At 49.6% G+C, this 24,232-nt stretch overlaps 1 protein-coding gene across 1 annotated transcript in view; it reads right to left on the bottom strand.

Annotated features, from left to right (window-relative positions):
• Nucleotides 1–835, bottom strand: part of KLF7 (KLF transcription factor 7) — a 59,236-nt gene extending 58,401 nt beyond the window's left edge. The window contains exon 1 of the mRNA XM_058028414.1: nucleotides 593–835. Within this exon, the coding sequence (XP_057884397.1) occupies nucleotides 593–694 (102 nt within the window). The 5' untranslated portion in view covers nucleotides 695–835. The remainder of the gene's footprint in view (nucleotides 1–592) is intronic.
• Between the last annotated feature and the right edge of the window lie 23,397 nt (nucleotides 836–24,232).

Genomic DNA, 24,232 nt, shown 5'->3' with positions numbered 1-24,232 from the left:
AAAAAAAAAGGAAAAGAAAAATAAGTCACATTCCTAGTTACTGAACTTAGCCTTAAAGCTTCTGCTAGTGCTTCCAGGCACCTGCCCACCCTCCACCTCCGACTTAAGCTACGATTTTTATTGACATATACTAATTACCTGAAAATAAGAATGATCTATTCCATTTCCACCAGCTGCCAGTTGTCAGCACTGGCTAGAAGTGAGTAGGATTGTTTAAAAGAACAAAACAAAGAAAAATAAAAAAAAAAAAAAATCTAAGCTCAAAAATGAAATAAATAGTAGTCACCATAAAAAACAAAACCCTAAAGAATGCCACCGGATCTCAGGTACTGTCGAGTGTGCTCAGAAAGGACTGAAGGCAGACAGATTTGAATGGACTGCTCAGTTTGTCACGGTAAAAAATACAGAGATTTAAAGGTCTACCCACGCGGCAAAAAAAAAAAAAAAAAAAAAAAAAAAAAAAAAAAAAAAGAACCACCAAAAAACCCAACCCTGAATTAAAGAACAAAAATAAAATAAAGTCAGAAATGCAGCCTCAATGCATCGACTGTCTGCGCTTAAGAGATTTACAGGAGTAATTTAAATGATTCACCTGCTGCCAGTTTTCCTCCAAGGATGGCAAAGCTGAGAAGTAGCCGGTGTCGTGGACAAGCTGGAGTTCCTGGAATATACTATAACTAGCCAAGACATCCATGCTGCTGCTGAGCAAGACCCTTTCTTTCTGCTTTTGTGTGTGTTTGTTTGCTCGGGTGGGGGGTTGTTTTTGGTCATAAAAAAAAAAAGGAGGAGGAAAATCAACCAATGATAGATCCAGCGTCCCTTTGGCTTTGTTTTGTTTCAGTCACACTTTAAAAAAAGAGAGAGAGAAAGAGGATCAGCGCGGAGGGACGGCGAGGTTCGGGGGCCGGGCCGAGGAGGACGAGCGGCGCCGGCGCGCACCGAGCACCCCGCGGCCGCCGCACCGGGGCACGTCCCCGCCGCGCTCCGCGCAGCCCCGCGCCGCGGCCATGCGCGTTCGCGACCGCCTTCCCCGCCGCCCCCTCCCCTCTTTATTTTCGGGACATCACATCCCACATCCCGCCCCCCCTCACGCCGCTTCCCTCCCCGCTTCCCTCTCACCCTCCCTCAGCAAACCCGGCCCGGCCCGGCCCCCCCGCGCGCGCAGCCGCGCGGCCCCGCTCAGGCAGCGCGTGGCCATGTAGGGTAAACGGCGGGGCGGGAGGGGCGGGCCCGCCGCGCGCCTGAAGACGCTGTGGCCCAATGGCGGAGCCGCGAGGGGCGCGGGGGGCGGGGCCGGAGCGCCGACGCCGGCGGCGATTGGCCGGGAGCGCTGCTCCCGCCCCTTCCCCGAGGCTCGCGAGGCGGCGCGCGGCGAGCTATTTTTAGGGCGCTATATAAGAGGGCGGCGAGGCGCGTGGTGGTGGCAAAGCGCGGTGCGCTGAGGGGGGATGCGGCGTGGTCGTGTTCGGGCTGTGGGCGCCGGGCGAGCCGCGGCCCGGGGCTGCCCCGCAGGCAGTGCCTGCCGCACACCCCCGTTCCCGCACCGTGTGCACCCCTCTGCCCCTCCCCAGCCTCTAGTACTCGAGTTCCTGGGGCTGAGGATCGCCTGGGAAAAATGTGTGGCTGGGAAAGCAGTGGGAATTCACCCCGAGCAGGAGCCGCCGGCCTAAGGAGCACATGCACAGTAGGCAGAGCGTAGGAGCCCGGCCCCTGAGTGCTGATCCAGCCAGACGGTCCCCAGAAATGCACGTGTGCTTACTGAGGCATCTATCATGGCATTTAATCAGGCTGAGATGTGAGCTGAGACCTCTCGGAGTGCTAGTCTGGGCTGGCTAATGAGCTGTTTGACCTTAAATGGTTAGTGTGGCACAGAGCTTCCCCAAAATCACTCTGGCACCGGGCACAGTTGCATTTCTGCTTTTGGAAGGATTGCAGAACTGAGTGCTCATTTGAAGATGATGGGGGTGGGGAGAGGCTTCCAGTAATAGAAGAAATATGTTCTCTTTGTTGCTCTCAAATCAGGGGGCCCTATGGTCCCATCGGTTGCATTGCCAGGGTTGTATCTGGCCACCAGGCTGCAGGATGAAGGTCCCTCTGGTGCCCTTTGATGGTGGGTTGTCGGCACGCTAAGTTGGACTGGGTACCAGGACAAGCAGATGCTGCCAGGTGTTGCTGAACTATCTCTTTGTGCAGCAGTTGCATCACACTTGCCTTGCCATGACTAAGATCTCTCTTCTGGCTTTTCTCTTCCCTTTGCATCTGGATGAGCGTGCCAGGGCCAGGCCTCTGCTGGTATTAATTGAGGAAATGCCACTAGCACAGACACATCTCTTCCTTCGCAGGTGTCCCAGTCAGACTGATGTGGAAGTACAAGGCCGCAGAATTCATCAGTGCTGATTACTTCATGGTATGTTTTGTTTCTTGGCAATGAAGACAAATTGCCTTTTCCAAAACTGGGTCCATGTCAACAATTTTGAAAACTGTATTTGAAGAAGGCTTGTCAGAATAAACCTCTGCAGAAAGCCCAGATAATGGCTGCACCAATCCCAAGTTCTTGTAGGTGCTGTGAAGAATGAAGCAAAGTAAGCACCTCTCTAGTCTGAGGAGTCAACATGTAGAGGGAAAAGGGGAAATGAAGCTGTTGGTGAAGAACTGCAGTAATCAGAAAAGAACTGGACATAGGCAATTTTCTCAAATAAATAGTCTCACCACTACAAAAACACTCTGTGGTTGCATTGAAGAAACAGCAGGATGACTTGCAGGAGCTGTTGCTCAGGTGCTGACCTGAGGCTCTGGGTCTGGATGGTCCAGGGGCAGCTCCCTTGAAGCTGAATGTCTCCTGTGAGCTGCTTGTGAAAACGATGCCATCCCCAGCCTTCACCTGGGGAGCCATAGGTTGTCTCAAACAGGACCATTCCTGGCATCTTTAGCTTAGCAGAGAAGCTGTGTGTGAGGCTGGACATGAATAATAAACTACTCTTTCTCATAAATATACCCATAAATGTGTAAATGTATGTGTTAGTGGGAAGATGAGAGGGAAGGTTAGCACAGCAAGCACTGCTGGAGAGGTCTTGCAGACCATCATTACCCATTCCAAGCATGCCTCAATCTGGCAAAGCAACACCTTCCCTGGGCACCTTGGGGAGGGAAGACTTTTAAAGACTCTAGAGGAGAGAACTTGACAAAGGTGGTCAGCTGTGGAAGGAAGCAGCACTTGGGTGTCACAACACACTCCTGTACTGAGAGGGTTACACAAGAAATACCTGTTTCAGAAAAAGCTGTCTGTAAGCATTTATCCTTAACAGCTTGTCAGAACAAGGCCGAATGCATATGCAGAGGCTTTTCTGACCTAGGCAGAGAAATAAAGGACAAAAGCAGTGAAGGTTTATGCTCTCAGCTACTTAAATATCTAAATGTCTTCAGTTTTTTTGTCTTTGAATTCAGTAATTCCCATAGCTGAAAAACATTTTTGTGCTGTATTTCTGACCTTGTTTAGCATAACTCCAATTTTAATATGTAGAAATGTTAGTGGTCTGACATCCAAGCTCTCCTCTAGCTTGGCCTTTTCAAGCTATGGGTTGCTCATGCTTTGGTTTACTGCAAAGCTTGATGTACAGGCAGCCCAGGAGTTCTCTCTGCTTGATAGTCACCTCTGCTTGCCACTGAGAAGCTCTCATTTGAATCAATTAAAATCTTTCTAGTTAACTATCTTATCCTGAACTTTCTGCTGAAGGCATGCCCTGTAGGAACTGCCAGCTTTCCACCCTCATGGAGGAGGCTGTTCTCCGTTGTGGAGCTCAGCTGCTCTACACCAGCAAAGAGCCCAGACTGTGCCCGGGCTGCACTGTAACTGGTGGCCAGATCTGATGAGCAGATGCTGCTCTGCTTCTCTGGCTGGCTTCAGGAGGAATTGTGTCTGAGGGCAGGATTTTGGCTGTGAGCCTTGAGGTGAAGAGCTGGGCTACAGATCTGGCCGCTTGCCTGGGTGGTTTCCAGGCAGACATTGCATTTTTATTGTCTCAGATACTCTGCTTTGGAGGTCAGTCGAGAAAGCAGAATGGGGTTGTCACTTGGCAGAAGCAGAAAAGCCTAGACAAAAAAAGAATGTGTGGTGTGCTGGGTATAAAGCTGTTAGTCCAGCACCGGAGGTGGCACCTACCTGTGCTGACCCAGAGGTAGCAGAGGGCGATTTCTGCCAAGCTCTGGTTTCCTGGGCTGCACTGACCTTTCTCCTGGCAGATGGCCACTTTCCCTGCCCTGGCCCACCACGCCACCCATCACGGAGAGCAACGCAATCAGATGTGGAGGAGGAGCCATATCTCCCCACTGCTGCACAGCTGGGCTCAAGGGCATGGAGGACTACACAAAAATTCAGGCAAAGGGAGCAGGTTGGACCTCAGGGAGTGAGGATGGGCATTTCAGCCAGGGCACAGGTTTGTCATATAACAGGTGAAGAAAATAACTTGCACGAGGAGAAGACTTCATCATTTCTGTGACTTGCTGAAATGTCAGGAAGATGCAGGGAAGTGATACGGCTGTTCGTGCTATAGCACCAGTGCTCTTTGGCACCTGGAAAGGGGAAGTGGTTATATTTTTTACATTAAGGGGCAATGAGAGCAGTTAGTCCTAGTGAAAATAAAGAAAGAAAATATTTCCCTGCTTCTTCTGCTCTCCAAGAGAAAGAGGAAAGGTATCTTAACTGTTTTCTATGAGAAGCTTGAATTTATCACAGTCTGCCATAGGTCCTCTGGCAACAATGTTTTCTATTCTCTACAAGTAAGGAGTGTCAAATCACTCCCAGCACTTTGCTGAGTCCCTGCAAGGCACTGGTGTGCACAGAAGCACAATTTTGGTTGCTCTGATTGCTTTCCCTTGTGATGTTTGTGTCTCCACTGCCCCAGAAGCAATAGCAAGGGATGCTTAGTGGGGACCCACCAGAGAACGCTGATTTGCAGGTGATTTTCAGATGCTGATTTTGTGTTTCTTTGCTTTGGCTTGGGCAGAGACAAGATGCCATAAAGCAATCAGGGAGTATATCAATTCATACTGTAAACATTTCCCTGAATACACCTCCTTTGGTACCAATGATGTTTCAACAGCTACACTGGATTACTCTGTACCCAGCTCATGATGCAGTTGTAAACCCAATGGCCTTCTGCATAGCCAACAGAAGTGCTAAAGCACTTTCTCCTGCAGGGACAAAGTGGCCCAGGTGTCTAGGCTACCAGTTCCTTCTACCATCACATTTGCATTTAGGCTGCCAGCTGCATCTCTTCCTCTCCTCCATCTCAGCCTGAGCTAATACAGCTTCACTGTGCTTAGAGCCTGTGACAGTGTTGTTCAGAGGTGTTGATTCTTCAGGCTCTGTCCCTCCTGGAGAGGAAGAGGTTGTGCCTGCAGGTTGGTAGGGTTGAGGTTGACACTGGTTGTAAAGGCTTGCAAAGATCAAAGAGGGGGGAAAGTACTGATAAATGCACTGGAACATGCTTGGATTTGCAGTTCAGCCTCTCCAGAAGTGGATGCAGAAAGCTGCTACCAGGGAAGTGGAGGATTTGTGGTGATGGTTTATGGCCAGGTGGCTGTCAGTGGAAGAGCTCAAGGGGACCCTGCTGTTCAGCGTTGCCACCACTCCATACTCCAGTGTGTCTGTGCATCTGTATCCATGACCACATTTGGTGAGAAACAAAATGCAAACAAGCATGAAGCAGCAAAAAGGGAGACAACTTCCATTCCTACAGTGAAGCATGTCTCTGTAGGCCCCAGAAATCCCTGGTTCCTCCTCCAGCTGGATACCTCACTCCTTCCAAATCTCTCATCTCCTTCAGACCTCATGTTCCTGGAGAAAGGTCAGTGCTGTTGGCCCCATGCCGGCACAGCAACGTTTCAGTGACGTGGAGGGCTGTTCAGTATTTCATTGTTCCCTCTGGCAGGTGCAGCCCAAGACACAAGGAACAGAGGTTGTTGCCCTTCCTGACTCCATGCTGGGGAGCAGCACGGCTGTAGCTTGCAGCCATCAGTGGCATTTGACTCTGCCTGGACGGGACACACTGAAGCAGGGTGGTGGCATCTCTGTGCTGGGCATGAATGGGCGGAGGTGCCTCCTGGTCTCCAGTGAGTCACAAGCTGTTCCCCAGATGTTGAGCAACAAAAGGGGAGACGAGAGTATGACACAGCAGGTTCCTGTGCCTCCCCTCCTTCTGGAAAACATGCACCTTCTCTTTCAAATCAGTGCCCTGTGGACATTGCAATGGGCTTAATTGCAGGGCGGCTAATGAGCACTCTCCAGGATCAGAGATGGAATGGGCCTAACCCAAAATCATAGCTTAGGATACCCAAAAGTCTCAGTGGACTTTGCAAGTTGATCACTTGCCAAATGCAGAAGATGCTTGATGGGAAAACACGACATGCCATCCTGAAGCAGAAACATTATCCAGCTGGGTTCTCTGGGCTGAGGAAAAAGAAAAAAAAAAAAAAGTGCCTGATGCTTAAAGGGAAATTTAGAAATCATTGTTGAATGGGTCTCATCCAGATCTGTCATGGATTTTTTTGACCTCTGTCCTGAAAAGGCAATGAGTATGCTCAGCATGTAACAGGATTGAGTTTCCACTGTGGGGAAGGAGCCTTCATCTGCTGTGGTTTGTTCATATGCTCTAGGGTTTTTGTATTTCTTGTAATAATTTTTACCTTATGGCTGTGACTGTTTGCATTAGGATCAGTCTCTGTTTCCCAGTTTTCAAATCCAGGACACAAAGCCATGCTGAAGAAGAGCACTGTGGTTGTGTATGTGTGATGGTGGGGCAAAGCTTCCAGAGGCAGAGAGGTGCAACCCCAGTGGAACCAGTGGGAAATGCAACTTCCTTTGTGTCCCAACAAGAGCTCAGAACCCAACTGTATCTAACAGCTCTCTCTGCTGTCTTTCAAGTCCTCCCTTCTGCCCCAAGTGATCTGTATGTTTCTGAACCTCTTGGCAAGGGCAGTTATCATTGCTATTCTGTTGGTGTTCAGCACTTGACATAAACAGTCTCTGATCATATTAGTAAGCTCTCAGGTGCTTCAACACTACAAATAATAAATAATAATGAGCTGCAAAGAAGCCCTCTGAGTCTCAAGTTCAGGCTGGACTCCTACAGGTTCCATGTGACATGTCCACTCTGCAGACCTGGGCTGCTGTTGCTGTGCAGTGGTGCTGGGGGTCCCAGCAGCCTTGGGGGATGCTGTGCAGCTGTCAGCAGACACACCTGGCTGCTGCATCTCTGAGCGGTGTCCTTTTAGTGAAGGGGTCACATCACACTTTGGTAGTTTATAGGAAGTCTTACCATAATACATGAGAACATTGGGATGGTTCAGTAGATGGTAACTGGGGACTGGCTTATGTTATTACAGATAGTACTCTGGACAAATGCTGGTTTGACTTGGCTTTAGCAGCAAGAGCCCTGTTAAAAAGAGCTGAAATTGCAGCAGAGGTAGAATACACAGCAAGAGGAGGCCTGCTGTGCACAGCTCTCCTGTGGCACTGCAGAAAACACCCACAGCACATGGGGCCTGTGGGAAGAAGAAGGTTCTCTGGAAGCAAGCTTAGAGCAGCATCACTGGGGGTTTCTGCCCAGACTTCTTGCAGAGGAAGGAGATGTAATGCATTAAGAACAAAGCCTGTCTTTGGCTGGAAGCTGCAAGACTCACAGTTCTGTTTTCACATCCTCTTGGGGTTTCCCTTGAGTCCTGTTCCTACGAGAAGCTGCTGAAGGTGGGGCTCTCACAGTCGAGTGTGGATGTGTGCATTAATGAGGAAATGTTGGCATGCAGGGAAGCAAGCCCATGCTGCTCACCCCTGGCCAGCTTGTCAGGCTCCCTCACAGAGGTGCACAAAGAGTAAAGTACCTGGATTGGCACAGCAGTGGCCAGGATTCACACAAAGATACTGCAGTCAAACTCTGCTCTGCTTTATGGGTTGGGCTTTGCTGGCTCTGCTGGCATGCCACAGGAGCATCACCTGGCTACCACAGCATTTCCCCCTCTAAAGGGCATCTCACTGGGGACTCCTGTTATGAAAAAAGATGGAAACATCTTTTCCCTTGGGCAGCCTCTTCCTATCCCAACAGCAGCTGCATCTTCAGGGCTTCTCCCTCTCTGCACTCCCATCCTGCTTGAAGAGGGACCTTTGAACAAAGCTTTGCAACACATAACCTGTAAAAAAAATTTCCTCACAAATGAACTCTCCTGGGGGTTCAGTCCTTGTCTACTGGGCAACTGTGAACTGCTGAAAGGAAAACAGATATTGTTCAAGAGGGAGAGTCAGTCTTTGGGCTTCTCTCCCACTATAATCTTTGTTTCTTGGCTTTGATTTCCCTTGAGGTCTACATGGCTCTGTCTATAGCATGAGCAGCACTTAACAGATCATCTCATACTGATTCAGCCTGTGGAATACTGCATTGCTGTGTGAGACAGGTACCTGTCTGCTGGGAAAAAAGACAGTAACTCCAAGAGCACTCCATTATTCCTGGGGTGTTGGTTGCAGAACACCAGAGTTCACAGGTTAAACATGAGCGAGACAAAGCTTAGTCCAAAGTGACAAATCATCAGAACCCAGAAAGTAACCTATATCCTCTCAAAATGCAGATGAATGCACAGTGGGTATCATACCTGATTCCCTCTGAGCTCTCTCTGGCTGGGGAACATTCCTGGCTGCCCAGCTTGATTTGGTAGTCGAGGAAGCTCTGTTGGCCTGTCCTTTCTTTGGGAACAGCGCTCAGCAGGGGGCCAGCAGTTTGTCATCCTTGCCCTTTGTACCCATAGCAATTCCTGCTGACCGTGTGTAACTGTTCTTACTGGTAAAGCCACAGGGAATGTTATGAGATTATTTTATAAGGAGTGGGGGAAATAATTTTATAAAGTGGAAGTTGCCTGCAGAAGCTGAGCTGAGAACTTGTTCTGAGGAAAGAAATTAAGAGGTTATACATGTGGCTACCTCTAAAGTGGTAGCCAAGAAAATCTGAGTCTTGTTCTGCAACACTGTGCCTTGAGAGCTGGTTTGTGGGTGGCCAAGCATAGAGATGCTGGGTCTCATCATTCCCTCCAGAGCTTTGCCAAGCAGAAGACAGGTGCCTTTCATGCCAGATGGATCCCTGCTGATTTCCAAAACCAGGAGTTGAGAGACAGAGATACAGACCTTTGAAGGAGCAAAGGGTGAGGGAAACATGTCTCTCCAGAAACTCTTACAGACTCTTGGAAGCAGGTGAGCTCAGTTGCTGCCCCAGCCTCTGACACCACTTTTTCTCTGTGGTAACACACAAAGATATCACTGAGTTTTTGGCAGGAGTGTCTCAAGGGCTTTTGTGGCCTGGATGGGTGACATACAAAGCTGCCATGGCCTTGCTGTCAGTACCACTCTGGTGGCAAATGACCCCTCTCCTGTTCGGGTAAGAAGGAAAAGCACTGGCCACAAACTTTCCACTCTTTTGCTCCTCCACCCTCCAGTTCACCAGGGGCCACCCAGGGAGACCAACTGTGGGGGCTGCACCTCTGCCCTCTTGCATTTTTCAAGCATGTAGTTCTGCTGCAGAGAGTGGCCTGAGAAACCATGACAAATCCCTTTCTGGGCAGAGTTACTACAGCATGCGTATATACATTTTTAAATAATTTTTATTAACCTGTTTGCTGAATTCTGCACAAATTCAGAAGTGGTTTTCATTAAGTTGCCATGATGAAGGTTAGCAGAGTATTCCTGAAAAAACTTTCACCCAGCACTTGTGGTGTTAAGTGTGATTTTATAAGCCAGCAGGATTGTTCATGCCTTGCCAAAACTGGGGATGCACGGCCCTTCTCCTTAAGAAGGGCAACTGCTGCAGGAGCTCGCTCTGGGGCTGTTTGAAGTCAATGGCAATTTTCCCATTGGCTTAAGTAGGAACATGTGTTTCAAGAAATTAATAATGTGAAACTTGAAAAGCAAGGGGTGGCGTGATCAGGACATGGCCTGGTTTGACCTGGAGACTCAACTTGAGTTTTACTGCTACATCTGCCTCCATCTCTCAACCGTACATTAAATTGTACAAGTTTGATTTGCGTCAAAGAGAGCTACAACTATTATTAGTAACCTATATTATTAGCATTAATGGGATTAGGACTGATAAACTATGGAGGTTTCTTTGTTTTCCACCAGTAATTTCCACTTTAAACTGGACTTGCACAGAGTGTGTGTCCGGCCTTATGGCCTCTGTATTTGTCACGCATGTTTTGTTCCTGCTTTAGACGAGCTGGTAGAAAAGTTTAGGAGTACAAATAAAGGAGGTTTTGGAAAGAAATCCATTAATAGAGGCTTGTTGAAGCAGCTGCTATTTTCTTCTTCAGATCAGAGTAAACAGCTAATAAAATGACGTTGCTGTTGCTGTGATGAGTTGATCCTTAGGGCTGACACGGTGCTTGTCCCCAGACTCAGCTCTTGCTGGCTGCAGGAAAGTGGCCGAAGATTCCCTGAGCCCCCAGAGAAGCTGGCACTGCGGGAGGGTTTCGGTGCAACTGTGATCCCCAGCCTAGGCCACACAGTCACCCCGCGTGTCTATGCAGGACCCAGGCAGACCCGAGCTGCTGCAGCACGAGAGGCAGTGCTGGCAGCTCTAGCCAGGCCTTCTTAGTAAAAGCCACTGCTCAGGGGTTTATAAAACAGCACAGTCTGTAGTGTGGAGCTGTGGCTGTGCAGGGTGTGGGGCAGCTCAGCCGTGCTTTGCAGAGCATGTTGGTGGAGAGCAGGACTGCAGAAGGAACATGCCCATGGCTGGCAGCTGCCCAGTCTCAGAAGGACTCTGGCCACCACGGGTGCAGCTGCATGGGAAGCCCTGCAGGGCGAGATGCCCTCTGTGAAATAGGCACCATCACAGTCCTCGTTGGCCAGGGCATCCTGAGGAGGCCAGGGGCTCCATCCTGAGAAGGCCAGGAGCTCCATCCTGAGGAGGCCAGGGACTCCTTTCCCCTCAGGACCTGTGGCCAGGGACTGTGTCCTCCCCACTAGACCAGCAGGGAGCCTGGACAGGCATTGCCATGTGTCTTGCCATTCACTGCAGGACAAATGCTTATTGAAATAATTGCCTCTAACAGCTTGAGAGAGGCCATTAGGGTCTGCCCGGGCAGTGATCTACAGATAATGACTCCCTCTGAGATTTTCTCACTCCTGCAATCCTCATACCAGGTGCATTAAAGCTGACCTACAAAGAAAAATATTTTTCTCTTTGTCTCTCGCCTTTGTCTTTTTTTATTATTTTTTAAAATTCCTCGTAGAGTTTTATGAAATACTACTGTTATTGGTGCATTGCTCATTGCTTCTTAAGGTTGCACCAAAGGGTGAGCCTTGCTTTTTACAGAATGAGAGACAAACTTGCTGATATTTTACCTTAGAAACAGGGGGACTGTTGAGGTGAGCCCCCACTGAGCAGAGGGACTGTGTGGGTCTCAGGCAGGGGATGCAAACCCTTAATTGGAGGGACAAAGGTGCCAGGTGTCATGAGAGATACCTGTTCTCCCAAGCCCTTCACCAGCAGTGGCTGTGTAAAGGTCCCCAGCAGAAGGAAATTTTCATCTGAAGAACACACGGGGTTTTTTCTAATTGAAGCATTTTATGAGAGTGTACCAGTCTGGACATAATTTTCCACAGGAAAGTCAAAGTGAATTATTTGGGTTTCTCTCTTGTTTTGATAATGGTGAAATGTCTTGTTTTGATTTCCATGATGAAAAAATTTTTTACTCCCACCTTCTCATTTTACTACATTTTTTGCTAACTATAAACACACTGTTCAAAACAGTTAGTAATTTATCTCTATCTTTTTCTAGATATTATTTAATATCATATCTGTTCTTTTATATGTGCTGTCATGTTTTGACATCTAAGCCAAGTGTCTTTTTATTTTAGTCAAATGAAACAAAATTAAGTTTAAATGCCAAGGCAAAGCAATTCAATGTTTATTGAAACTAAATATTTTCTTTGTTTTTGGAGAGGTTTGGGGGTTTTGTTCAGTTGTTGTTGTTGTTGTTTTGGGGAGGGTGTTTGGTTGGGTTTTTGTTTTTGTTTTTTGTTAATTTGGGGGGGGGTTGTTTTACTTTGGGGTTTTTTTTAAGTTTTCCACTTCATGATGGGAAACTGTATTTTAGGTGTGAGGCTGTGGAAATCGCCTATTTCCAGTCAGTGTGCTCTTGGGCACTCAAATCAGAGCTGGCAATTAAAAAGCAAGCAAGCAGGTTAAAAAGAGTATGAGAAAAAATAATTTCCCTTTTCAGTTAATGAGGCTTCACGTGGAAGAAGAAAGAGAGGATGAAAGGCTTTGGTGTGACCTGTTGTGTAGCAGTGGCAGAGCTTAGGAAGTGACTGTAGGATGTCCATGCTTGCTGCACCATCTGAGCAGCTGCCAGGCTGGCCCTTATGGAGTTGTGCCCAGAAGCCATGGAGAAGGTGGTGCAGATTCCTGAGGTAGAGGGCAGTGCCTCTGCCTGGCACAGACATCTGGCTTTGGGTGCTGGGGTTTCTGTTATCAGTGTTGTAACTTGTGTGATGCTTGCACATTGGGCTGTGGTAATGGCATGTATACATCACACTTTGGAGATGCTTTTTATTGACTTAATGTGAATATTATTGTCATCGTTTATTACGGGGAAGTATCGCGTAGTAATTGAAATACAATATGGTGCCATTAATCACTCTGAGTATGAAATGCTAACTTTAAACTGTTGATAGTATATTAAATGCTCCTCTAACCATAAAACAATTTGACTTGCAGTCGGATAGTTTACAAATGGCCAATGTGTAGGATTCGTGGTGATTGACATTTATATGGCAGTGTTCATGTGCTCAGTTCCTGAACAAAGTACTTTCTTTGGGATTTCTGTGAAGGCATTGGGACTTGCTGCTTTCCAGTTCCCTATGCAGAGATGTAAAGGGATGCAAACTGCAGGCATGACCATTGTGTTTTACAGCATGTCCACTGCAAACCTGAGATGTGTGACAGTCTGGATTGCCCAGTGGGCTGTGTGCTGTAAACATTGCTGGCCTTCTTTCCTCAAGACTCCTGGTGAAGGAAAGCAGTAAAGAAGGGACAGAAACTCAAATAGTGAGGTTTTAGGCAGGGACTGCTGAAATGAAATCCATTGGCTTTCATGGGATGCTTTTCTAAATTCTCTCTTCAGTATTAACTAGAAAGGAAATAAATGCTTTTGAAAATAATTTTCAATTAAAATTTAACCTACCTACCAAAAAGGAAAAAATAATTTAAACTGGTACCATTGTAAAACAATAACAGTGCCACGCACAGTGCCTTGGTCACATGTGATAATTCACCTCGAGGCTATGTCCATGGCTGCTGCCTGGTGGCACAGAGCACCCGTGGGGAGGGTCAGGGGCTGTGTGCATTGACAGGCACAGCACAGCCTGGCTAGGGCTGGACAAAATACAGTGTTGTAGAAAGCTCAGACATTTGCTGCTGCTGCTGCAGCTGTGAGAAGCACTGCTATTAAACCACTTACAGGAGCCCCACTTTTTACTGCCTGGTTTAAAAGAGGTACTTCAATGGCATTCACAGGAGGGGAGAAGATGTGTAAGGTCATTTCACAGGGCACATGTTTAAAGATTTTCCAAGAAGAGCAGAGTAAGGTTTTTCTTCTGGGGAGGGAGGAGCCTTTTTTTTTTAGCCAGAGCTTTTATTGTCAATAGGTATTTTTAATAGAAGGGAAGTGATAGAAGCAGTAGCAGGTGACAGAGCCCACTGCTGTTCAGCTGCTGACATTTATAAAACAATGCCAACATCTCTTCAAAACAGACGCTTGCTTTCCACTGCTGTATTGATGTACACATTTATTTTATGGCCAACAGCAGCAAGATGAAAATGATAATGCATGAAGAAATCCCAGAGGCACAGCCCAGTGGTTTTGCAAGGCAGCCTCTTTGCCTTTGGCATGGTCTGGATGCTGACGGTCCGGGGTGAGTCAGTACAAAGCAGCACGGGCTGCACTCTCAAATGCACTGAATGCTCACTCTTTTGTCCTGTTTCTGGTGACACCACCTGGGTATATCTTCATCATCCTGATGCATTTACATTTATTTCTCAATTATGTGCAACTAAACCTGGGCAGTTTGATGGCAGGTGTTGACTGGAGAGCGCTGATCAGCTGTGAGGTTGTGTAACATGGTGGGCACCCGAGAGGTGAAAAAACGTGTACTGCAGGCTATGAAAGAGGAGAGGGAGCCTTCCAAGTAGCATACTGGAGCAGAATAAATTTAGTGTGCAGCATCAGTATAGACTGGGGGACACATGAATGGTGGTGCCAGTCTGCAGGCTCAGCCCCTGTGTGACCGGCTCAGGCCCCAGTGTTTGCTGGGGGAACACTGGGTGCCATGGGGCTCACGCTGAGAGCCTCGTGCCTGAGGGCTTCATGTGTCTGGCACGGAGTTGCCCCCTGCCCTGAGGAGGAAGGCTGGTCACACTAGGTTAGAGCCCAGCCTTGCAAATCAGCTCTTCATCAAGTATTTTTGGTCATGTAAGAATAGTCCTCATGGCAGCAGGCTGACCTTCAATCCAGGAGGAAAGCTTATCACGTCTTGTAGGATGATCCTTACCGCAAGGAAATCAATACAGCAATAAGCTTTTATTTCTGGATGAAAAATTAAAATAAAGAATACGCCATATCTATTGATTCTTTGAATTTACATATTTGGATATATTTATGTTTGATGTCTGCCTCCTGTGTGCAGCTGTTTGCCAAATGTGACAGGATTTGTTTTTTAAACCTGGGGGTGAGTTCTGCCCTGTGCATTTAAAATAAGATTTCTCTAAATTATTGAATATGTCAATAAATAAAGCAGAGGAAGCAGGCAAGGAAAAACCCAGAGGTCCTTGGTGAAAGGAAGTTGTAGATGCTGGTAATAGGCTCTTACAGCAGTAAAAGAGAAATAAAAAGGGCAACTAAAAAAAATTGAAGGGACAAAGAGTGGAACAGGGTATCTCTGCTCTGATTTTCTCTGGGTTTGATGGTGTTTATTGACTTGGCCATGAACTGCATTTTTTGCTTTTCTGTGAGTTTAATTCTGCCTTGTAGTTGAAGGTGAAGGATAAGAGAAAGATTTAAATAAATGCTTTGGCAAAGGGAGAGAGAAGTCTGAGGTGTGTGGGTGAAGTCTGAGATGTGTGGGTATCGCTGATGTCTACGGGAGGGGGCAAACAGGCACCAGGACAAGGGAGCCCTGGAGAAGATGCCAGTGCCCAAGCACAAGAAAGGACAGTGCTGGAGGAACCCAAGGGACTGGTGAGGAGGAAGAGGGCACCAGCGTGGCCAGTGGTAGGGCTGGGGGCTGCTGGTGAGTGCCTCAGCCCTGACCCACTGCCCCACCAGCTCTTGGGGGAGCTGATGAATAAAACATCACATCTTACAGAACATGTGTCATCCCAGCCCCAACATTTTAAAGTCTCTTACTCTCCTCTCAAGAGATATTGCAAGAGCAACCATGTAAATGAGCGTTACATTATTTACAAGTTTCACTATTATTAAATTAATGTTACATTCATCAGGGCTTTTGTTTTGTTTTGTTTTCAAGGCAGAGCTGTAATTTGAGCAACATATTCATCAAGTCTGAAATGGTGGCTCCAATTATTTTAACATTCATTTGCCCATTCAGCTTCCTTTGCATCTGCTGGTTTCCTCCCCGTGACAGTATGTCGAAGCTGGGACACATTTGTGCTGCTCAGCTGCGAAGCTGCCACGAGGGATGAGATGGAAGGAACACGTTGGAGCCCAGCGCAGTCAAGGCCAGCAGGGTTCCTCTGCAGGGCCACTCAGATGCTGCTTGCAAAGGCAGCACGTGCCCAGGTGTGGATCTCCTCTCTCCACTGGCAAACCCTTCTTGGTGTCAGGCATGTAAAGATGGAGCTATCAGCTTCCCAAGGGTAACAAAAAAAGGCTCCATTGATTTGCTGGCACGGGAGCCTCAGTACAGCAGTCGTGTGCCTGTGTTGTAGCAGTGCTTGTCAAAGTGAGTGTGGGCTAATTGGTCCAAATCTGAAAGGATGCTCCTGAGTGCTGGGTAAGCAACCATAAGAAAGCATCAGCCATTCAGCAAGTGCTGAAAATAAGCCAGAATAGCTAAAAAAAAAATGTTTCATTATTTATTTTAATGCTGGAAGTGTAAGCTTTCCTGTCATGATCGTAAAATCTGATCATTTATTAATGCTCCTCACTTGGAGGCTACATCATGTACCGTCCCCAGCCTTCTGCCATTGCTGGCGTCTACAGCCTGGTCCCACAGCTGTGCCCTGCCACCTATCCACCTCAGCAGGTGCCAGGATCCCCTCTTCCCAGCCACAGGCTCTTGTAAGGCAGTGGTGGGGACAGAGTGGACTTTTAGAAACAAAAATCAATAACCACAATCTGTTTTCCCTTTGTCTGCTTTCTCAGCCTGGGAGATTCATTTGCAGGAGCTTTTCCCTGCAACCACAAGAGCTAATGACATGCTTTAGGTTTTGTATTTTATTTTTTTTTTTCTTTCCCAGATGAGACAGGACGATCTCATCTGTTTATTTACCCACAAAAGCTAGGGTCTCTGGGCTAGGCACAACCCAAACATCACGGGGCTCCGCATAACACTATGCAAGAAGATGGCCCCGATGTGCAAGCACCCTTGTAGGGCCACACTGATGTCCGTGGGCTGAGCCCTGGCAGCTGTCCCAGACCCTGATTTTGTGCCTCCCTTGGCACACCCCCTGGGATCTCTCTGGTGCTGTGACAATGCAGGAGTTGTGGGGCCACATCTCTCAGGGACCAGCTGGAGCATCAGTAGGATGCATGGCTGGGGGGGCATGTGGGAGACAGGATAGCAGCATTCGGAAAAATAATGAAATGTGGCCCCAGAAAGACCCTCAGCGACAGCTCCTCGGATGTGCCTGTGCTCTGTTCATTAATCTGTGATAATTAGACTTATTTGCAGAGGTTAACAGCAGTGGCACATGGTAATTACCACTCGTTCCCTGCCGAACAACTCAGGGAAGCTTCTCAGATGCCACAGGTCCGGCTCCAGGTAGTTTTGGTGCTGATGAGACCAGTGCTGGGAGGTCAGGGACACCCTCCCAGGGGGACGTGTCCCTAAGACCTCTTGTTTGTCCCAGACCTGCTTCAGGAACAAGCTGCAGGAGGAGTAGGAGGAAAACAAATTGCTACCCATCTGTTCCTTGCCCCTCTCTCCTTCTCCCCTGCCTTGATGGCCAGCTGGGGGCTGTAATTTTCCCAGAGCAGAGACAGTATCACCCCAGCACGTGCAGGGCTGCTTGGGCAGGTATTGTGGCAGTGTGAGTGCAAAGGGACCAATGTACCCCCCAGTTCTGGAGTGGGAATATGGCATTAGAGCTACTGAGCACTGCAGTGGGGCCTGATGGACAGTATTAGCAGAGCTGTGCTCAGCTTGACCAGGGTAGGGGTTAGGGAAGATGGAGCAGAAAGGTGGATTTTGGACAAGAGTTCCCTTTCATCTCTTCTCCCCCTCTCTACCCCCACCCCCCCCAGCGAAACCAAGCTAATTAGTCAAATAGATGAGGATAGGCCAGGCAGGGAGAAGCCCCGTTGCGTGTCCTATATTAGTAACTCACGTGGGAGTAGCCAGATTGGAAGGAGATTGAAAGGGAAAATTGTAGGTGTACATCGGAAGATAAGTGGGCTAAGCCTTTTCCCGGGCCCCGCGTGCCTGGCTCCGACACAGAGGTGATGTCACCCTTCTCGGTGACAGCCAGCCACCCCACATCAGCCGCCCGCGGTGTGACAGCCAGCGGGGCGGGCCCGGGGCTCCAGCCTGTCCGGGAGCGATGAGCCGGCTGCGAGCTCTGAGCCGCATCAAAGCAATCAGCCAGCAGCGAGGGGGGAGACAGCCCCCAAAAGGGGCACGGGCGGCTGCAGGGAGGGGGACAGCCTGTGACAGGGGCTTCTCTAGGCACTGACTGCGTCCGTGCTCCTTGAGCTGCCTGCTGCTGCCGCCCCACCTCAGGCAGAAGGGCCCTGCCTGCCAAAATACAACCCATGTGTCTGCACCGAGTTGCTCTGGAGATCACAAGGCCTGATTCTTCTCTGCCTTATGTCGGGTTTATCACAGGTAACTTTGTTCTCAGGAAGTTGCTGTGTGCTAACACCATCCATCTGTCTCGGTGATAAGAAATCCTCTCTGCTGCCCTAACCAGCACAGCCCAGTCCCAGCCCAGAGCGCAGTGTACTGGGCTCCCCAAATGTTCAGAGGACCTTTGGAGTGGGCATCACAGAGACACATGTGCTGACTGCAGCACATCCATTAGAAAGTGTGTTAAACAAAGGAGCACACCTTCCAAAGCAGCAGGAGCATCCATTACATGTGCTGACTGCATCCATCACATCCATTACAAAGTGTGTTAAACAAAGGAGCACACCTTCCAAAGCAGCAGGAGCAGCCTGGTGGGTGATTTTTCTGACCCACTAATGGGGCACATTTCAGTACTGGGGCCCCGTGCAGTGATTTCTGTTCTCCTGCCAGTGACCAGTGCTGGACCCTTCCCTTGAGGAGTGACACACAGCCTGCAGAGTGCTGTCCTACCGCTCTGAGGGAAGCAGTAGATATTTGCAATCAGCACTTTCTCTCCGGGCTCAGGAGTTTGCTTCAATTATCAGCCAGGCAGCGCAGCCTGGAGCTGATGTTCCCCTTTGCTGGGACAGTGGGGCAGTGGGGCAGCGTGCCGTGCCGTGCCGTGCCGTGCCGTGCCGTGCCGTGCCGTGCCGTGCCGTGCCGTGCCGTGCCGTGCCGTGCCGTGGGAGGGACAGCGCCCCCCGCTCTGCCCAGGTGCTGCCTGCTCTGCTCCGCCCGCTGGCCGGCACCGCCACTCCTCAATTCCCACGCCAATGGCAGCTGAGGTGACAAGTCCGGTCCCTGGCTCTGTCAAACCTACTTTCCTGACCTACTTTTCCTCGCTCCGCAGTGGTGGAGCAGTGCCCAGTGTGTGCCTGGTGCTGGTGGCACTGTTCGTGCAGGATAGCTCTGCTGCCGACGGACAGGGCATCTCAGCAGCTAAAGTTTCCAGGAAAAAAACCCCAAACATGGAAATGCAAAAAGCAAGGGGAACAAAGAACTTCTCCTGCTGACACCCTGCAGCCAGCAGTGCCCATCTCACCCTGTGAGATCCCCCAGCCCTGCTGTTAAGGGCAAAACACAGCCAGCCATGGGCCATGATGAGGGGACTGAAAGATGGCGGGCTCAGGAAGGGCTGTCCTTTGTTCCTATCACTGCTTTCACCTTCAGGGTAAAAGCCAGGCAAAGATGCTATCACCAGTACCAAGGGTTTTTTCCTTTCACGGTTTTTTTCCTTCCAGGCTTTTTTTCCTTCCAGGCTTTTTTCCCTTCTGGGCCAAAACCACCTTTAGCTGGGTGGTTCAGTGAACCATGGCTTCACTAAGTCAGTCATTTTCTGTATGCCTGCCTTTCCTTGGTAATGGTGGGAAACAGAAGAGGCAGGGGCTCGCAAGCTCTGGGCCTTGGAAAGGGGAAACAATGCCGAGAGGAAACACTTCTGCTGCCAACCTCTGCCTTCACAAAAAAATATTTCTTTACGCCAGGGAAAGATCATATGGGGAAAAATGTCTTTGCTCACAACTCCAGGGCTGGTTTTACTGGTGTGTGGTCCTGCACCTCTCCTTTTCTTCTCAATTCAGAGTCCTTTGCCAGCTTGCTCCTGCACTTCCTCCCAGCCATTCCTCACAGCTTTCCTGTCTGCCTGCTCTTCTTGCCCCAGGGCATCCTCACAGACACAGCCCAGCACCTTTGTTGCACCAGCTCCCACTGAATCTCTCAAGGTTTTCCTTGTGTGTCTGTGCTGTGCATATTCTGCTTATTGTTTCAGCTCTTTGGGGTATCAGATGAGTCCATCAACTTCTTTATCCCAAGTGACAGGACACAGGAACCTCCACAGATCTAACACACAGTTTTGCTGGTACACAAGCTTTACAGTTCACAGGGTGTGCCACTGTATCCAGAAATAAAAAGCAAAAATTCTTTCTGAATTAGACAGAAACTTAAAAACTAACTAACTAGCTAGACTTCTCCCAAGTGGAAGAATGTTGTAAGTGAGTTTGGGAAGCTCTCAAATCCTGGCTCTGGGCAGACCCACAAGGAGTGCAGGCATGTCCTTGTGAATTTTTTTCTTTTTTTTTTGGTTCAGTGACAGTTCATTGAGCAGGAGATGAAACATTTCAGGATTCCAGGCTGGCATTTGTCAGTGCATTTCTAACTAGATGCAAAAATGGGTGCTTGCATCTGAAGGAAAAACATAGCTAGGCACATGTGCAGTAAAGGGAATAAGCATTTGGTCAGGAGGACAGTTCTCTCCCAGCTTGCTGGCAATGCTCACGGTTTCTGTGGTCCAGGATCTCCTCTTACCACGTGTCTCAGCAAAAGCCAATGCAGATCCCAGCACATGCAGCCCAAAGCAAGGCCAAAATATTGTGCTAGTGCTGGCTGCCAGAAAGAGTCATGTGCTGACATTTTGTTTATTTTATGCCCCCAGCTTGTGGGTCTCCATCCAAATGCTGGCCCCTGTGGCAGGGCTGTGTCCTTGGGCTCTCAGGGGCTCTGCAATACCCCTCAGTGGGTACTGCAGCTCTGCACTGGTGCTGCAAAGCTCTGCTGCTGCATAGCACCTGCCTCTGCTGTATTCTAATGGTCATTTGCATGGCACTGGGAGACAGCCTAACACCTCATAGCAGCAAGCGGGTTTGCAGAAGGACTCTGGAAATTATGCCAAATAAAAACACAGTTTGAAGGTTAACTGGAGACCTGCTTTTAAGCCACAAAAACTTCACCCCCTTCCTGGAGCCTATCTGTGCATCCATCTGGGTGTGCTCAGCAGGCACAGGGGGCAATCTTGTTTCTGGAAATGCTACTGGTAGTCTCAGTTTTCTGAAGTCTGAACCCATAACAGAATATGTTTTTGTTTTTTTTTTCTTCTACCTCTTGTTTCCTTTCTTGGGTTTTTTTTTTTCCAGAGCTGCATGGACCATGAGAGCAATAATATCTACACTAGCACAACAAAGGAAATATTTAGTGGTGTGCATACTGACAACACAAACCCATCTTCTGAGCCACTTCTAAAAAGTGATTTTCTGTAAAAAGATAAAAATAATGCTAAAAAAACATTGCTCTTTGATGAGACCCACAGAATGAAAATTAGCCTGGTGATTCAATTTTTGTTTTGTTTAAAAGGTTTCCCGTTTTCTAACCAGCTATTGCAAAAGGATTTGCCATTAGTAACAGAAGAGGCTTCACATCTGGTCAGGGTTTCACCATCAGACAAAGGGGAGGACTTTAGTGAGGCATTAAATGTAGATAATGGATTATCAACAGGGAGAACAGACCTTGGGAGGGTGGGTGTGGGGAGGGACGAGGGGACCATGAGGCATCAAGGGGCACAAAGGCAGCAAAGTCAGACATCTGGGAGGGCTGAAAATAGCTCTGGGGGGCTGCTGCTCCCTCCTTGGGCCGCTGTGCTGATCCCCTGATGCCCTCCAGACATGGCAGTCAAGAGGGGAAATCAAATATTAACTGGTTCCTGCCCCCAACCTGCGTGAGGAAAAAGATGAGTGAAGCAGGAGGGAGACTGGTGGAGCCAGAAGAACAGTAGGAAGCCATGCAGAAGCCAAACACTAAATTATTAGTGAGCATGAGTAGCAAAGCTTTCAAAGGCAGCTTTGACAGAGACACTAACAAAATCCCCAGGGTAAACAAGAGCCTTTGTTAAAATTAGTGTAAGACCTATGTAGCAGCTTTGGTGGATTCAAAGAGCAGCCCTGGGATGGAAGAAGGTGAGCAGGCAGAAGCCAGGAGAAAACAGAGTGCCTGGAAACAGCATCAGGGAGACCTAGTGGAGCTGCACAAATCCGGGGAGGAGGAAGATTTGCAGTTAATTACACTCCATCCTGCCCAGCAACCCCAGCCTGGAGCAGGACCCAGGCACGTGGCCGGCCCAGAGCCAAAGGAGCAGCCTGGGCAGCAGGTGCTAGGAAGCCATGCCCAGAGGAGCACCACCATTGGCAAACACCAGTTCATCCAGAGCACCTGGAGCACTGGGGCTGGAGCATCAGCAAGGGCTCTGTGTGTCTGCCCTGGGCGTGTGGAGCCTGAAGCCTGGCTCTGTGTGAATGTCTGGGACGAATCCTGGCAGGTGTCCCATGGATGGCACCCCTGCCTTCCCCTTCCTTTGTGCCATGTCAGTCAGGACCCCCCTGGACACCCACTGTCCCTCTGGCAGCTGGGGAAATGGGCTGGTGGCTTGGAGCCCCAGGAGCCTTGGGGTGTGGAGAGCACAGAGACGGTGGCCCCATGTAGACCAAAAACGGGAGAGCAGGAGCCAGAGCCAGGAGCCCTGGGCATGGGAAGGGCAAGCTGGGGAGGAGATGCCATGGGCAATAGATTGCTTCCCTTTCTGTCTGCAGACCCTCTCCTTGTCTCTGACACTGTAATAAGGACTCAGACTGGGAGGGAGACACTTAGGTACCCACAGGAAGGGAAGACCCTCTGGAACAGCCTGAACTGCTGGTTATTTGGCATTTGCAGGATTGCCTTAGAGACATCTTTGGGATCGTGGCACCTTGCAATTTGTCTCTCCACTGTCTCCCACAGTGTGAATGCCAAGCAGAGCTCATCCTGCAGCTTTTCAGTCCCCCAGCTGCCAGCAGAGTTTGGTGGCAGTAACCTTGTCTCCTCAGGAAACCTTGCTGGAAAGGAAAACATGGAGGGTTGATGGGTGATGCTTGAGGAGCTGGGCAGAGGAAGCTGTGGCTGCCTAAGAAACACCTGGGGCTCTCAGGGCAGGGATTGTGCCAGGTCTGCTGCCCACACCAGGAGCCCCAGGGCCTTGGGGGCACGGTGGTGGGAAGGGTCAGCCAGCTCAGTGAGAGGATTTCCTCAAGCTTCAACCCTGGAGGATCTGCCATTGCAGCCCCTCTGCCGTGGCAGGAGCAGCACCACTCAAAAGCAGCTTTGGCTGCTCCTGCTCTGAAAGACGGGCCTGGCTCCAAAACCCACTGACGTCAGGAGCAGCCTGGTCCCAGCAGAGCCTGCTCGAGATGGTTTTGGTCTGATGAGAGCTCATCAGTCATAGCAGAGCTCCAGGAACGCCAAACAAAGGGTGGCTCAGCCCGAAGTGTTTGTATGGCCACGTTGCTATAGTGCCCGGGAACCTCGGGTTTAAACACAGCCATCCTCACAGCAGCCTTGAGAGGGAGGGATGCTTGTCTGGGTCCCAGGCAAGGAAACGGAGACACACTGCCATAAATCACTTGCCTGTGGCTGAAGGAGAGGAGAGCTCGTGGGCTGTGAGCCTTCTGGGGTGCAGGCCAGTCCCTCCCAGCCTCCCCTGTGCTTGCAAGGGCTGACAAAAGGCCAACCTCCCACTCTCTGGTGCTGCTGAAGCCTCTTTGGTGTCTGATCCTTGCACAGATGCAGAGATGCCCGCAGTTAGGCAGAACCATGGGATGGAGCAAAAAGGCAGGAGCCATCACTGTGCTGGGGGGCTGGAGCACGGGAGGGAGAACAGCAGTAAATAAGCTGTGGCAGCAGCTGAGCAGGTCTGTAGGCTTTCTTTGGAGAGGACCCAAGCATGTAGCTTTGAACATCAGGCAGGCAGGCAGTACACACCAAAGGCAGGCTGCCTGACCCGGCCAGGACGGATGGCTGGAGGACACAGGGCAGGGAGCCACGGGCTGTAACAGGAGCTACTGCAACCATCAGGCTGTCTTACTTTGCAGAGATTGGGCTTGCAATGCTAATGCTCTTGGTACCTTTCCAGCAGGGATATGCAGGAGCATCCGGTGGGTGTGACTCAGCAGAGGCAGAGCCGCAGCCGCGTCCCCAGCCCTGCACCAGTGCCCCCATCCCGCCTGCAGCCTGCCTGGCATGCTCCACCCAGGGCAGGCACCGGGGGCTGGCAGCAGCCTGGGTCTGGGCAAGGACTGGGAAAGGTGGGGCCATGGCAAGGAAAACCTCAGTGCATCAGGGAGTGGTGTCAGCCCCATGGGAACTGGGTTTCTGTGAGTGACTAGATTCCCTAAGCGCTTTTGCTGCAAACTGTATAGGCATACACCCGGGCTCAGAAGTGACCCCAGCCCTCAACAGTGGCTCTGGAAATAAGAGAAAGGTGAGAGGAGAGCAGTGGGGGTGTCCGTGCAGGAGTGAAAGAGATGCAGCTCCCAAGGACACATGCACAGA

This window comes from Melospiza georgiana, chromosome 7, assembly GCF_028018845.1.
Source record: "Melospiza georgiana isolate bMelGeo1 chromosome 7, bMelGeo1.pri, whole genome shotgun sequence".
Lineage (NCBI taxonomy): Eukaryota > Metazoa > Chordata > Aves > Passeriformes > Passerellidae > Melospiza > Melospiza georgiana.
The sequence above is the reverse complement of the archived record's forward strand: the minus strand, read 5'-3'. Positions and strand labels throughout refer to the sequence as shown.